Source organism: Vulpes vulpes, chromosome 2, assembly GCF_048418805.1.
Source record: "Vulpes vulpes isolate BD-2025 chromosome 2, VulVul3, whole genome shotgun sequence".
NCBI lineage: Eukaryota > Metazoa > Chordata > Mammalia > Carnivora > Canidae > Vulpes > Vulpes vulpes.
Window position 1 is genome coordinate 118,109,028 of NC_132781.1, and position 16,052 is coordinate 118,125,079.

The 16,052-nt window shown below is 44.3% G+C and overlaps 1 protein-coding gene across 8 annotated transcripts in view; it reads left to right on the forward strand.

Moving 5' to 3' along the window:
- Window positions 1-16,052, forward strand: part of LARP4B (La ribonucleoprotein 4B) — a 95,434-nt gene that overhangs the window by 43,350 nt on the left and 36,032 nt on the right. For all 8 annotated transcript variants that reach the window (XM_072749671.1, XM_072749672.1, XM_072749670.1 and 5 more), the window contains 2 exons: window positions 2,984-3,134; window positions 3,481-3,621. In XM_072749671.1, coding sequence (XP_072605772.1) covers window positions 2,984-3,134; window positions 3,481-3,621 — 292 coding nt within the window. The remainder of the gene's footprint in view (window positions 1-2,983; window positions 3,135-3,480; window positions 3,622-16,052) is intronic.

A 16,052-nucleotide genomic window follows, 5' to 3' on the forward strand; every position in this document is an offset into this window, starting at 1 on the left:
ATTATTAGTGATTTTTGTAGACAAGAAAAAAGCGACTGATGGTAGTAAGGAGATAGATGTGGTTCAAATGTTAGTCCCAATTACATGAACATAAGTGTAAATGTAACCCTGTAACTTAGGGAAATGTACATTTAACCCTCTTTCTGTTCCCATAGTTGGGATTTTTGCTAAAAAGGGTTACATTGAAGTTAATAGCTTTTGTTTCTTAAGTAGTGGTGGAGGCAAAAACTCTAGAAAATTAGGCCTTGAAGTACATAAGCAGGTGTGATTACCAATTACGAAATAAAAAGTTTGAAAGTTTCCTTCCCCTACCGTCTCAGCTATTTTATATTCCTCAGTTCCCTTGTCCCCTTCTCTGATACAGCTCCTCTGATTCCTACTCAGTAACCTGTCAGTGAACCATTCTTTCTCTTGTCCAGAAAACACAGATTTATGAATTGTTAGGTTGTTGGTTTTTTCTTTTTTCTTTTTTTAAATGGAACCTGGTGTTGGGGTGCAGAGTTTCTTCAGAACATCAGGATTTATGGATGCTGTACTTTGAAAGAGTGGTGTGGGTCATTTATATAAAATCGCTTCAGGATGCAGCTTTTGAGGTCAGCTCACTTTTGGTTTTAATAACCACTGCTCAGCCATGACTTTTCAGTGGAAAAATAAAACAGGTAGCCAAGCAGGTGAAACTTGAGATGTTGATGGCTGCTTAGAGTTCCACATGACTGCAGGACAAGACCCACACCTTAAAGACATACAAGGAAGACAAGTTATTTTTCATGTGAATTAAATGGAGGTCATGAACTCTTGGTAATGTTTTGTCTTTGCTGATGTTAGGACAGTTTTCTAATTACTCTCTTGGTGAGCACATTACTTAACCTCTCTCTGCCTCAGTATTATTTGTGAAAGCCTCATAGGGTTGTTGTGATTAAGCTCAGGAAAGTCCATGGAATGTGCCTGGCACCTAGCAGACTCGACGTAGTTGTCATGCCAGCAGCTCCTAATTATATGTCTCCATTCTTTCATGCCTTGTCACTCAAGAGTCTCACTTCAATACTGGTTAGCTGCTTGAAATTGTGTTAGATCCCAAATACTTGATTTGGATTTGAATATTTACTGCCTAAGTAGTAAATTACCTAAGCATAGATTTCTATTCAGTTGTGGCATGTGAGATACACACTTGAATACTGCTTAACTGCCTAAAATTGTGTTATGTATTGGGAATGCTCCAGCGCAGTTAGCTGCAGAAGGTGCTGACAGTGGCAAGGACCCCTTCGTGGGTGGTAGGAACTTAGAGGATATGTGGTGTATGCTGGAGGTCAGGGCCAGCTTAGTGGGTTGAATACAGTAACGTGGGAAAGCTTCATGTGTGTTGTGTGGTGGAGAGTCCAGCCAGTAAAAGGTCTTTCTATCAGCATTGGACCAGGAAAGAGAGAGGGGCATGAGGTAAACAAAATAAAGAACAACAACAAAACACAGGTGGAAAACGGAGTAAATGATGAAGGAGGGTGATGATGTCTGTGAAATACGGAGTGTCTCCTGCATTGCTCTCTTTGCTCATGAGAGCAGGGGTTGTGTCTGCTTTGTTCACCGTTCTGTCCTCACACTGCACTGAAAACGAACTGGAAGTTTAGATGTCCCATCAGAAGGGAGACTGAAGAATCCGTGCTTCCGGAGTGTGATACCCTCGAAGAAGGGAAAGCCTGTTGGGCTCTCTCACCTCCTCGGGGTGCAAAATGCATGTTGTCATGTAACCACATTGGCCTCTCCTGTCATGGTCGGAGATAGTCTTGTTTTTCACTGAAAGCTTTAATCACCACAGCCAGAATGAATTTATTCTGTCATCTAAAGATTGTTAATCTACACATTTCCTCGAGGGCTTATCATGGTAGTATTGGGTCGCATCTGCCCTTGGGGGTCATGTGGGGGTGCTGGGAGGCTGCTTCCAGTTCAGGGCTCCTTCCTGGCGCTCCCTGGGGGCCCCTGGGACCCCTCCCAGGGACCCTCATCCCCCTCCCAGGAAGCTCTGATCCTTGCGTAGTGGTTTCAAGGCTTGTATTACCTGGGTATTATTTGGCTAGGTTTGCTGACAGAACTGACAATGAACCGGAGTTTGGGGAGTACCTGCCCCAGATACATTGATTTTTCTTTATTTTTATTTTTTAAAGATTTTATTTATTTATTCATGAGAGACAGAGAGAAAGAGAGAGAGAGAGAGGCAGAGACACACGCAGAGGGAGAAGCAGGCTCCATGCAGGGAGCCCGACGCAGGACTCGATCCCGGGTCTCCAGGATCACGCCCTGGGCTGAAGGAGGCGGTAAACTGCTGAGCCATCCGGGCTGCCCTTGATTTTTCTTTAGATTTGGGTTCACTTGAGAGATGTGAGCAAGAGAAGAAAACTCAGGGGGTTGTTAGGTGCACCAGGAAATGAAGGTGTGAGCATATGAACACTGTCCCAGTATTGCCCCAGCAGCCGGACAGAAAGGAGGCCAGTGTCCCTGGAAATGAGTAGGTTCACAGTAGAGGCAGCACGGAGCACCCGTCTTGCACACCCATTAGAAGATCTCTGTTCTTCCAAGCGGCTTGTGTGTTCTGTATCCTTCATAGTATGAGTATTTGAGCTTTGTTTAAGAACGTATTCATCTGCGTTCTGTTCAGGTTTGTAAGTCTGAATTGTGTCTAGAATAGAGATGACAGTTGGATCCCCAGTTGTTTACTGAATGTCTGTGAAGGCGGGGGCCTCATCCTTTCATTTGCAACTTCTGGAGAGCCCTCCACTCAGTAGGAACTGAGGAGGCTGATGGTGAGTGAAGCCGAGCTTGGTGTCTCGACTTTTGTTACTTTGCACCACGTTTCATCCCCAGTGTACACATAAGACAGACTCTGCCGTTCTGGCCTTTTTCTTGCACAGATGCGTTTCACGTATGAATTAATAAGTAAAATTGTGTTTGACTGGAATTCAGAGACAAATGTTTGTGTCCCATTTTCCCCTAGGTACCGACTGCCAAGGTTTCAGAGCTAAACCCTAATGCTAAAGTGTGGGGAACCCCTGTGCTGCATCTGGATGCGGGTAGTGCAGCAGACGGCGGTGTGAGTGCGGACTGGGAGGAGTCTTCAGGCCCTTGCACAGACTGCGGCCAGGAGGGTGAGTTATGAGCATGAGTATGATGAGGAGCACCTTTGCTCTCAAGGCTTTGTCTTTGTTCTCATTTAATCCCTCTGTAAGAAATTGCTAATTGGGTCACCTTGCTGGTTCAGTTGGTAGAACATGCCACTCTGATCTCGGGGTTATGAGTTGAAAATAAGTTTTTGAAAAATTGAAAACAAAATTAAAATTTGTGTCATGTGATTTGTTACAGTATTTAAGAGCCAGAGGATCTTTCACAATCAAGTTAAAAAATTGAAGTAACTGCAACTGTAAGGTTTTGTTTTGTTTTAAGAGAAAGTTATTCTTCTAATCATAAAATTTGGGGTAAAATTCCTAATTACAGGATTGGATACCAGTGGCGATGGTGACAAAAGTCATGACAATGTGGCACTATCGGATTTGCAGGAGTCAGACCAAACCGCTGTGAGCACTTTGGCTCTGGATCGCTCAGAACATGAATCTCCGCCTGAAAATAGTGAAACTGGTAAAGATATTTTATGAATTCATTTTTATGTAGAGTGTGAGCCTTTTTCATGTTCCTTTTTAAAATTTAGCCTGTTAAGTCTTTCTCTAAACATTGTGCCTTTCATTGCTTCCTTTGATTCTACTTTAAATTCCCTCTTAAGTGGAATGAAGAGTTCTAGTCAGGAAGGGGCCACAGGGTGTATAAGATCTGAGCAGTTCCTGAAAGGCGGGTCTGGTTTAATTAGGAGAAGCAGAAGATGGACTATAGGGTGAGGTGTCAGTAAAAGGTCAGAGAGGAAACATTTGTGTTGAAATCAAGAGTCAGACTCCAAGGAGGTTGGTTCTTTTATGGAGTATTTAAGGCTGTTTCATAAGAAAAGAGCAGGGGGAAGAGAGCCATTCTCTTTGGGACCAGGATGTGGGCCAGTGGAGAAATACCGAGGGTGATGGGACATGATGGCTCCCCTCTGATTTTGGATCCACTGTTATATAAAAGACCAGCCACATTTTAAATTCCCAGCAGACTGGGGTAGGCTGTACTCTGATCATTCACAGTTGGATGAGGCAGCTTGAGTGGGAGAAATCCTCCCCTACACTGGCTAATAGGAATCGAGCAGACCAGACGCCTGTTGAGCGTGTTGATCTCTCAGGTGACTGTCTAGAGCTACACTTGTGTTGGAGAAGGCCCACCTTCCGCTTGCACTGCTGCTGTCGTTTACCGGGAGCTGGTGTGGTAACACCCGATCTTGCACTGGTCTGGTCCTGCACACCAGACTTCCACACCACAGCGGCGTGTCAGTGTTCTTTTTCCCCTGAAAAGATCAGCCCTGTGAAGACCTTGCCTTCACTGTGGCTACAAGCCCTCAGTGTTGGATGCCTGTGCTGTGATCTGCCTCCCACACCCTCACCCCCCGCCTCTGCCTGTGTCTCCCAGAGCATCTTCCCAGTAGTACCTTCTTTCCATCAAGTTCTCTGCCTCCTGCGTGCCTGTTCTTGAACGGATCCACTGTGGCTGGGTTCGGGATCACAGACTTCCCGCTGGCCCTCGCTCGGCACAGCCCCACAGTGCTGCCACAGGGCTCAGTGCAGAGAGCTCCCGAACTGCTGTTCCGCGCCTTCTGTTTTCTCCTCAGACCCTAGCACGCTCCTCTGCTTAATTTTTTGGGGATATAGAGCAGTAATGAAGTATAATTGATGTACAATAAACTTCACATATTTGACATGCATCCCAGCTTTTCTGTAAGTTTTATTTTCCTTGGTTTGGAGCACAGTGTTCAGTCCGTTATAGAGTTGCTGGTTTGCCACTCCTGCACTGATTTCTCTACCAAATTTGGTAAGATGTGTATATACCTATAACACCGTCGAGATCACGAACATATCTGTCACCACTAAAGGCTTCCTGTGCCCTCTCCCTGCCCTGGGCAACCACTGATAGGCTTTCTGTCACTCTGGGTTAGTTTGCATTTTCTAGAATTTTATATAAATAGATTTTTATGACATGTGCTCTTTTTGTCAGGCTTCTTTTACTTGGTTTACTAATTTTGAGATTCACTCACACAGGTTGTGTCTTTTTATTTCTGAGCAGTATTCCATTCTATCACATGGCACGGTTTGTTTTCCCATTCACTTGGTGATGAATATTTGGGTGTTTCCAGTTTAGAACTATCACTAATAAAAGAACATTTATAAAGCAAGACTTTGTATAGATGCATGTTTTCATTTCTCTTGGGTAAATGCTTAATAATGGAAGAGATGGATCATATGATAGGCTTAACCTCTGTCACAGTGCCCTCTGTATGCTCATCTGCAGTGGATAGGAGCCCCTGCTGCTGCACATCCTCATCAGCACTTGTTAATTGTAGCCATTGGAAAGGTAGGTAGTTGAGTCTTACTATAGTTTTAATTTGTGTTTCCTGATGAGTAGTGGTGTCAAACATCTTATCATATGCATATACTATTTTGGTGAAGGGTCTGTTCCGGTCTTCTGCCCGTTTTTGTATTGAGTTGTTTTATTACTGAGTTTTGGGAGATCTTTATACGTTTTGTATATATGTCCTTATCAGATTTATAATTGCAAATACATTCTCTCTCAGTCTGTGGCTTTTGTTCTTCTAACAGTATCTTTTGAGAAGTCAAAGTTTTTAATTTTGTACGTAGTCTAGTTTATCAGTTTTTTTGTTTCTTTTATGGATCCTGCTTTTGGTTTTGTACCTAAGAAATCTCTGCTTAATCCAGAGTCACAAAGATGTTCTCCCAGGGGTTCTGTAATTTTAAATTTTATTACATTTTTAAGGTCTGTGGCTCATTTTAAGTTCATTGCTGTATATAGTGTGAGGTGCACAGCAATATTTTCCCCCCATGTATAGGTATGCAACGGTGTAGCACCATTCGCTGGAAAGACTTCCCCTTTCCACTGAGCTGCCTTTGTGTTGTCATCAGGATCGTTTGTCCCTACACATGTCGGTTTATCTCTGGACTGTCTTTTCCGTCCATCTGTTAAGTCTGTTTTCACAACAGTGCCACACTGTTTTGATTACTGTATATAATTCTTAAAAACAAGTGGTGTTAGCTTTCCAATTCTGTTCTTTTTCAGAATTATTTTGGCTATTCTAGTTCCTTTTCATTTCCGTACAAGTTAGAATGAGCTGGTTACTGTCTCCAAAATGCTGAGATTTTTATTGGGATTGCATTGAATCTATAGATCCATTGGAGAAAATGGACATTTTTCTCCACTTGGTTAGGTCTTTAATTTTTCCACTTGGTTAGGTCTTCTTTAATTCCTTGTGGCTATAGTTTATGCTTTTAGCGTACTGGTCTTCCACATCTTTTGTGCTTAAATATTTATCCGTAAGTATTTTATATTCTTTTTTGGTGCTATGTTAAAGTGATTTTTAAAAAATTTAATTTGGGATTATAACAGTATATAGAAATGTAAATTTTGGTAAATTAATATTCTTTGGAAACATGTTAAGCTCACTTACTAGTTGTAGGAACTTTTTTTTTAAAAAAAATATTGATTCATTAGAGACACAGAGAGAGAGGCAGACACAGGCAGAGGGAGAAGCAGGCTCCATGCAGGGAGACTGATGTGAGATTCGATCCCAGGACCCCGGGATCACGACCTGAGCCAAAGGCAGCCCCTCAACCACTGAATGACCCAGGCGTCTCAGTTATAGGAACTTTTTGTGGATTCCATCATCGTGTCTTCTACATAGTGTCATGTTACTTGTAAATACATTCAGCTTTATTTCCTATCCCTTCTGGTGTCCCTCCCTCCCTTCCTCCCTTCCTTCTGCCTCTTATTTCTTTGTCTTGCCTGATTGCCCTGGATTGAGCTTTCATTACAAAGGTGAACAGAGGGGTGCCTGGCTGGCTCAGTCTGTGGAGTGTGTGACTCTTCATACTGGGGTCGTGAGTTCGAGCCCCACAATAAGTAAAATCTTGGGGAAAAAAAAAGTTTTAAAACAAAGGTGGACAGATCATGAGTGGAAACATCTGACTGATGATAGGGGGAGAAACATTCCATTTTACCAGTAAGTGTAAAGTCAGTTTTGGTTTTATGCACATGACCTTTGTGAGGTTCATGAAGTACCCTTCTGTTAGGATTTCCAAGAGTTTTTATGAGGAGTGGTTGTTTGAATTTGTCATGCTTCTTTCTCCATCTGTGGCGATGAACATACTTATTTTCTTCTGGTGTGTTAGATGATTTCTCATGTATTTAATCCACCTTATATTCTGAGATAAGCTTCACTGGGCTATGATGTAACATGCTTTTGATTAGTTGTTGGATTAGATTGGCCAGAATTTTGCATAAAACTTTCATAGCTGTGTTCATGATGGATGTTGTTGGTCTGCAGTTTTCTGTTCAGTATATTCCCTTCTATGCAGTTTTGTGGAAGAAGTTATCATTTCTTTTTTAAATGAAGAGGAGCCATCTGGGCCTAGGGTTTTATGTGAGGGAAAGTTTTCAGCTACAGTTTTTGTTTGTGTTTAAAATAGGCTCCATGCTTGGGCACCTGGGTGGCTCAGTTGGTGAAGTGTCTGCCTTTGACTCAGGTCATGATCTCAGGGTCTTGGGATGGAGTTCCATGTGGGGGGGTGTCTTTGCTCAGCAGGGAGTCTGATTTCTCCTTCTGCCCCTCTCCCTTCTCTTGTGTGCTCTCTCTCTGTTTCTCAAAAATAAATACATAGAATCTTTAAAAAAAAAAAAAGAAAAAGAAAAAATAGGCTCCGCAGCTAGCGTGGAGCCCAGCGTGGGGCTCAAAACCACAACTGTGAGACCAAGACCTGAGCTGAAACCATGAGTCAGACGCCACTGTCTGAGCCACCCAGTGCCCCTACAGTTTGTTTCTTCAAGTCGGGCTACTCAGGTTGTCCCATTTCTTTTGAGGGAGTTTGGTTCCTTGGGTCTTAAAAAGATTCAGTCCACTTCATCTCAAGTGTCAACTCCATTGCTTAGAATTGCTCATAATGCTATGTGTATTCACCCTCTGTGGGATCTGTAGCTATGTCACATCACTCATTACTGTTACTGGTAATTCATCTCATCTCCCACCCCCCGCCTCCCTTGCATCTCTGTAGAGGTTTGTCAATTTTGTTGATTGTCGGACAGAACCAGTAATTGGTTTCATTGTTTTTCCTCCTTCCTGTTTCCTTGGTTTTCTTCTGATCTTTATAATCTTTCTCTTCATTACTTGGGGTTTAATTTTTCTTTCTAGTGTCTTACAATGGAAACTGAGCTCATTGATGAGAGGCAGTCTTTTTCTGAAGTAGCCATTTATTTCCATAAATCTTCAAAGTACTCTTTTAGCACAGTTTCACAAATTCTGGTACATTGTGGGTGTGGTGGTGTTTCTGTGTTTTTTTTTTTTAATTCAGTTCAAAATTATCTCTGATTCTCTTTTTATTATTATTTTTTCTTTGGTCCATGGGTAACTTAGAAATCTGGTATTTAGTTTCCAAATATTTGGGGATTTCTGGGGGAATTTTTTATTGGTTTCTAATTTAATCTTCTTATAGTCATGAGACATAATTCATCTGACTTGAATCCCTTTAAATTTATTAAGATTTGTACTGCGACTCAGAATCTGGGCCACCTTAGTACATGTTCCTTTTGCCCTTGAGAATAATGTGTATTTTGCTGTAATTAGGGGGTGCTCTGTAGTTACACTTCTGGTGGTCTTCATTCCTTTGTGTAAATCCAGACTTCCTTCTGGTATACTTTTGCTTCCATCTAAAAGACTTAAATGTTTCTTGTAGTGCACATCTGCTGTGATGGATTGGTTTTCAAAACCATCTTTATTTTACATTCATTTTTACTTGGTGTAGAATTCTGTGTTGTCAGATTATTTATTTATTTATTTATTTATTTCAACCCCTTTGTCTTTATCAGTGGTTTTGGGCATTTTCTTTTTTTTTTTAAACTCTGACCACATTTTTTTAAGACTTTTTATTTATTTACTCATGAGAGACACACAGAGAGAGAGAGAGGCAGAGACACAGGCAGAGGGAGAAGCAGGCGCCATGCAGGGAGCCTGATGTGGGACTCGATCCCGGGTCTCCAGGATCACGCCCTTGGCTGAAGGTGGCGCTAAACCACTGAGCCACCCAGGCTGTTAGGCATTTTCATCATGATGTAACTTAAAAGCATTCTGTTTCTTGTGGCAAGTGTTCATTGAGCTTCTTGAATCTGTGATTTATAAATGTTTTCATCAAACTTGGAAGATTTTGGCCATAATTTCTTCAAATGTCAATCCTCCCCCTCGGTGCCCCCCTGGCCACTTCTTTTCTTTCATGATCTCTGGTTATTCCTCTATTAAGACCTTTGAAGTTGTCCCAGAGTTTACTGAACCTCTGTCTTTTATTTCAACATACATATTTAAAAATTTTATTTGATTGACAGAGAGGGTACACAAGCATGGGAGCAGCAGAGGGAGAGGGAGCTTGAAGTAGGCCTCCATCCCAGGACCCTGAGATCATGACCTAAGCTGAAGCCAGGCGCTTTACCCACTGAGCCACTTAGATGCCCCATCCACTGTTTTTTTTAAAAATTCTTATTTCTTGGTTTCATTCTGGAATGTTTCTGGAATATCTTCAAGTTTATTAGTCTTCTACAATGTCTAATCTGTTAATTCCATTAAGTACATTTTTTATTTCTATTTTTTCGAGTATATTTTTAATATCAGACGTTGTAGTTTTCACCTGTAGAAGTCCTATTATTAGGGTCTTTTATTTTTCAGGTTTCTACCTGACTTCTGAAGCATTTGCACAGGGTCAGTGTTTACACCTGGAGAGGACACTGTGAGTTAATGGGTCACAGTTCTCTGCTTGACCTTCATAGTAATTTTTGGTTAGGTGTTTAATGTTTTTGTGTTTCTTTAAATAGTTTGATTATTGTTCCAGGATGCCTCTAACTGACTTGGAAACAGTTTGATCCTTTTAAATCTTGCTTTAAGATTTGTTAGGCAGGGGATGCCTGGGTTGCTTAGTGGTTGAGTGTCTGCCTTTGGCTCAGGGCGTGATCCCAGGATTTCAGGATTGAGTCCTACATTGGGCTCCCTACATGGAGCCTGCTTCTCCTTCTGCCTGTGTCTCTGCCTCTCTCTGTGTGTCTCTCATGAATAAATAAATAAATTTGGGAGAAAAAATTTTGTCAGGTAGGAGTGGAATGGTGCTTAGTCTGGGGCCAGTACTTCCCACCCCTAGGGACCCCATACTCTGTGCACCTGCCGCATTCTGGTTCACCTGGTGGGAACAGACACTACTTCTAGCCCTGTGTGAGGGAGAGATGCATGCTACTTCTCATCCTTTGGGGTGGTTCTTCCACAATGCCAGCAATTGCCTCACACCATTGCAGTGAGTGGGCCGCCTACTTGAGAGGCCCTGTGTCCTGTGCACCCTGTCCCGGCACCCGCTCTGTCTCTTCATTCAGCATGCCCCCCTGCTGAGCCTGGGCCTGGGAAAGTTGTATGTCATATCTTTTAGGGACTGATGTTCCTACACCTGGAAAACTTGTTTTATTTACTCTGTTTTCTTTTTCCATTCAAAAAAATATATTTTTTTAAGATTTTATTTATTTATTCATGAGAGACACACACAGAGAGGCAGAGACACAGGCAGAGGGAGAAGCAGGCTCCATGCAGGGAGCCCAACGTGGGACTCGAACCCGGGTCTCCAGGATCACGCCCTGGGCCGAAGGCGGCGCTAAACTGCTGAGCCACCTGGGCTGCCCCAGAAAGTATTCAAAACCTACCATGTGCCACATTTACTTGGGATATGTCTGTCAGTATAACTGATGAGAGCCCCTGGTTTACTTGAGCTTTTATCTGTTTGGTAGAGACTGACAATACACATAGTAAGTTTGTGATAGATCATGTAAGAGGATGGTCACTGCAGTAGAAAAGACAAAAGCGTAAGGATACAGTGTAAGCTTTATTGAGGTGTAATTGACAAGTGAAAGTTAAATATATTTAAGGTACCCAGTGCCGATCATTTGGTATTATATATTCACTGTGAAATGATTACCATAACACATCATTACCTCACAGAGTGTTGTGTTTGGTATACTGAGAACACGTATCTACTCTCTCAGCAAGTTTCAAGTATATAGTACAGTATGGTTAATTATAGTCACCATGCTGTACCTGAGATCCCCAGAATGTCTTCATTCGTCTGATAACTGCAAGTGTGTATCCTGTGACAAACCTCTCCCCATTGACCCCACTCTCCAGCCCATGATAACCATGGATCCACTCTCTGGTTGTAGGATCTTAACTTTTATGATTGCACATACAGGTGAGATCATGTAGTTTTTCCCTTGATCTGACTTTTATCACCTAGCTCCGTGCCTCAAGGCTCATGTCTCACATGGGAGGATTCCTCCTATTTTATGGCTGATACCCCATTGTGTGTGGATATCACATCTTCCTTCCCCGTGCATCTGCGGACAGCCGCTCTTGTGGGGCCTGGGTCTTGGCTACTGTGAATAGTGCTGCAGTGAACATGGGAGCGCAGGGAGCTCTTCAGGAGGCTGTTTCATTTCCTCGGGATATATGCCCAGAAGTAGGGTTGCTGGGTCGTAGGGCAGCTCTATTTTTACCTTCTTGAGGACCCTCCTTACTGTTTTCTAGAGTGGCTGCAGCAGCTTGCTTTCCCACCAGCAGTGGATGAGGGCTCCCCTTTCTCCAGTCCTCACCAACACTTGTTATCTTGGTTTCTTAATGATAGCCATCCTAACAGGTGTGAAGTGATAGCTCATTGTAGTTTTAATTTGCATTTCCCTAATGGTTAGTGATGTTGAGCACCTCTTCATGTACCTGCTGGCCATTTGTAAATCTTTGGGGAAATGTCTATTTAGATCTTTTTCCCATTTTTTTTTCTTTTAAAGATTTTATGGAGAGTGAGTATGAGCAGGGGCAGGGTGAGGGGCAGAGGGAGAGGCAGACTCCCCACTGAGCAGGGAGCCTGACGACATGGGGCTCGATCCCAGGACGCCAGGATCATGACCTGAGTGAGCTGAAGGTAGACGCTCAACTGACTGAGCCACCCAGGTGCCCCACCTTTGCCCATTTCTAAATCAGGATTTTGTTTTGTTTTACTATTAAGTGTGAATGAGTTGCTTCTATGTTTTGGATACAACCCATTATAGATAAGTAGAGATATTGCAAATATTTTCTCCCACTCCGTAGACTGCCTTTTCATTTTGTTGATAGTTTCTTTTGCTGGGCAGAAGCTTTTATTTTGATGTCGTCCCACTTGTTTGTTTTTGCTTCTGTTGTCTGTGCTTTTAGTGTCACATCCAAAAAGTTGTTGCCAAGATCAGTGTCGAGGAGCTTTTTCCCCATGTTTTCCTCTAGGAGTTCCACAGTTTTAGGTCTTATGTTCATCTTTAATCCATTTGAGTTGACTTTTGTATGTGATGCAAAATAAAGGTTCTGTTTCATTCTTTTTGCATGTCGCTGTCCGGTTTTCCCAACACTTATTTGTGTCTTACTCTGTCATCAGTGTCTATGGTTTTCAGGGTATGGGTCTTTTACTTCTTTGGTTGAATTTGTTCCTCAGTATTTTGTTCTCTTTGATGCAGTTGTGAATGGTTTTGTTTTTCTCAATCTCTTTTTCAGGTAGTTGGCGTTCATGTTCAGAATTGCAGCACATGGTGCCACGTTACTCACTCACACTTCCCCAGGGGTCTTCATTGTTTTTTCTTTTCATCCCTCAGACTGGGTTATGTCACATGACCTCTCTGCATTTGCTGAGTCTTCCCTGTGCATGTTTGACCCTGCTGTGGAAGCGCTCTCTTGAGTTCTCAGGTCTTGCGCTCTTCAGCTCCAGGGTTTCTGTTTGATTCTTTTCCGTGGTTTCTCTTTCAGTTACTAAACTTCTTACTTTGTTTCTGCATCGTTTTCCTGTTGTTATTTAGTTGTTTCTGTGTGTGTTCTCTTAGATTTTCATGGACTTTCTTTAAGGTGATTATTTTGAATCATTCGTTAGGCCAATTGTCCATCTGTTTAGAGGCCGGTTAGTTTCTTTGGGTGATGTTTTATGTACCTGAGTTTTGTAGCCACATTTTAATGCTGTGCAGTTGTGGAGCAAACACCCCTTCCTGTCTTTACAGACTGGTTTTTATCAGGCAGGGACGTTCTCCTGTGGGTTCAGGCTGATGGCATTCCCTCTGCATTTGCAGTTATGATGGGTTGGAGCTGGGTCTGCACTGGAGTCAATGTTTGGTGAGCTTGTTAGCTGGCTGTGGATCTTGGCTGGTCCCCGGGGGCTGTGGGGGCAGGGATGATGGGTATATCTCTGGGTGGTGCAGCTGGGAGAGGTTGAAGCCAAGTCATAGGTTCACTTGAGGACCTGTTGTCAGCCTCAGGTCGGCTGGCCTGTGTCCAGAGGTACCAACTACAGGCATTTTCCATGGGAACCATTGGCCAGCAGGCCTGCTCAGGGTGGCTGGAGATGGCTGGAGCCTACTTCCAGGGCTCTTGTAGGACTTGCAGTCTGCCTGAGTATGTCAACTGAACTGCAGCCCATTGGGACTGGAGCTGGGTGGTGGGCCCCTGTGGGCTCCCCAGCCAGGCATGAGGTCGTGTGTACCTATGATCCGGGGCTCAGGTGGGCGAGGCTCCTCCTTGCCAGATGATGCTGGGGACCGGATCAAGTCCCGAGGTGGCAGAGAGTTTCTGGATCTGTGTGGCTGGGCCTGTTGGTAAGTGAGCTGCCTGGATGCAGGTCTGCCTTCTCAAACAGCCCTGCTTAGCCTTGGACTGCACCTGGGTTTCAGTGTCCTCCCTGATGCCAGAGCTCCCATAGGGTGCTTTGCTCTGAGATTGGATGCCGGGTTGTTGCTGAGGGGAACATGAGTGGGAATCTTCCTATTTTGCCATCTCGTTGCTGGCACTCCCCCTCCATCCTCAGCTATTTCGCTGGTTGTTCTCTCTTGCCTGGAAGCAGATGACCTCGTGTCAGTCTTTTTTTTTTTTTTTTTTTTAATTATTTATCTATGATAGTCATACAGAGAGAGAGAGAGAGAGGCAGAGACACAGGCAGAGGGAGAAGCAGGCTCCATGCACCGGGAGCCCGACGTGGGATTCGATCCCGGGTCTCCAGGATCGCGCCCTGGGCCAAAGGCAGGCGCCAAACCACTGCGCCACCCAGGGATCCCCTCGTGTCAGTCTTAATTGTGAAGACTGGAGCTGTCAGAACAGAACTTTACTCCCTGGTCACCTATATGTCTCACAGCCTCTGTCTGTGACCCCCTACTCCCTCGGCTGTGTGAGGATTCTTCCACGTAGCTCTGTCCTCTCTTATGTTAAATGAGACCGCCCGCACACCCTGTCTTTCCTGAGCAGAACTCAGCAGAAGCATCGTCTGGACCAGCTGTTCGCCTCCCGGATCCTCTCATGCACTGTCCAGATAGACTGTGGCCATAGCCTCATCCCCAGCACCACCATCCTCCGGGGCTCCAGTGACGTGGTGCTGCCAGACCGAGTGTGGAATCCGGGGCTTCTGTCACCCGACCGTGCCATGATCGGCATGCCCAGGGGTCAGTCCTAGACCTCGGCTCTTCCTGTGTTCTTGGCTGAAGTCCTACCCTTACCTGGAATAGTCTCAAACATAGACTATCCTTGATTGTTACATTGGCATCCACACAGGCTCTTGGCTTCCCTCTTGTGCCGTCACTGTCCATCTTCAGCGCAGAGCAGAGCCATCTCTCCAAGACGTAAATTGGTTTCCTGTCACATTTAGGTTAGATTTCTCATGTCCTCACTGTGGCTCACAAGGTCTGCTGGGTGTGACAGCCAGCCTCCTTGACTCTGTGGCCTCATTCTTAGTGTGGCCCCTGTTTTCCCTCCCGGACATGCTGGCCTCCCAGTTGTTGAGGGCCCCCAGCCCAGTGCCATGCCCTCCTGCACCCCCTGCTAGACTGCGCGCTCCCCACGTCCCCGGCCGGCCCGCCGTCTCCCCGCCGGTGCTGCTCCATGCCACGTCTGGAGCACCGTGTGGCTGGCGTACAGCAGCCCCGGCATGCTCTCCCCGTGCCATGGGGTAACGTCCCTTGTGTCTGAGTCTGTCTGACTTGATGTGTAATGTTTGTTTATTCAACTGTAGGTTGCCTGTCCCACCAAGAGCTGAGAGGTTGCCTTCTTTAGGCTGAATAAACAGTGTTGCAGTAGTGCCTGGCATGCAGGAGACCATACATGTGTGAAATCTGTGGTGGAAAGTGCATTTAAATTAGTGCTCAGGAGAGGCCTTTCTAGACACAGGAATGACATTAGATTGTGTTTTCAAGGGCCATTTGTAAGCTCTAGCTTCATCAAGTCCATTCATTTTATTTTCTTGTTTTGAATTGGTTGGGGTTTTTTTGTTTGCTTTTGCTAGTTGGGGTTGGATTTTGTCAAAGCTCTGTATGAAACAGGCGCAAGCTCTGTCTTTATTTGTTAATAAATACCCTACTTTGACCTTATTTTTTGATGGTCTTTGACTTTCAGAATTTAAGTGTTTGTTGTCAGAAAATTGCATGTATAGTATTATTCAGATCTATGTAGAAGTGAATGAAAAACTGTTAGTTCTTAGTGTTTTGGTGCCTTTGATAATTCTGGCCATCCTAAAAGTGGGGCCCTCGCCCCGTGCAGAGTGCTGGGGAAGGGGTGGGGGCCTCAGCAAACTTCAGTATGAAAATCCTGCTCTCATCGTGTGTGGGTACCATCCGGTGCCGGGGCCTTGCCCTGACCTCCAGCCCTCTCTAGTCTGTGACTGGTGCCTCACAGGACACATGCTCAGACGTCGTCCACTGTGCCATCTGGCATCTTAGGACAAGTGTCTGCTAGAAGCTGGTGCCAGCCTCTGTGTCCTGTTGAGGGTCTGCTTACGTGGTATTCTCTCGTGGGGTTTCTGAAGCACAGCACTTACCTGTAGCTCTGAGTGGCTGGATGTTAAAAAAGCAAGTTCATA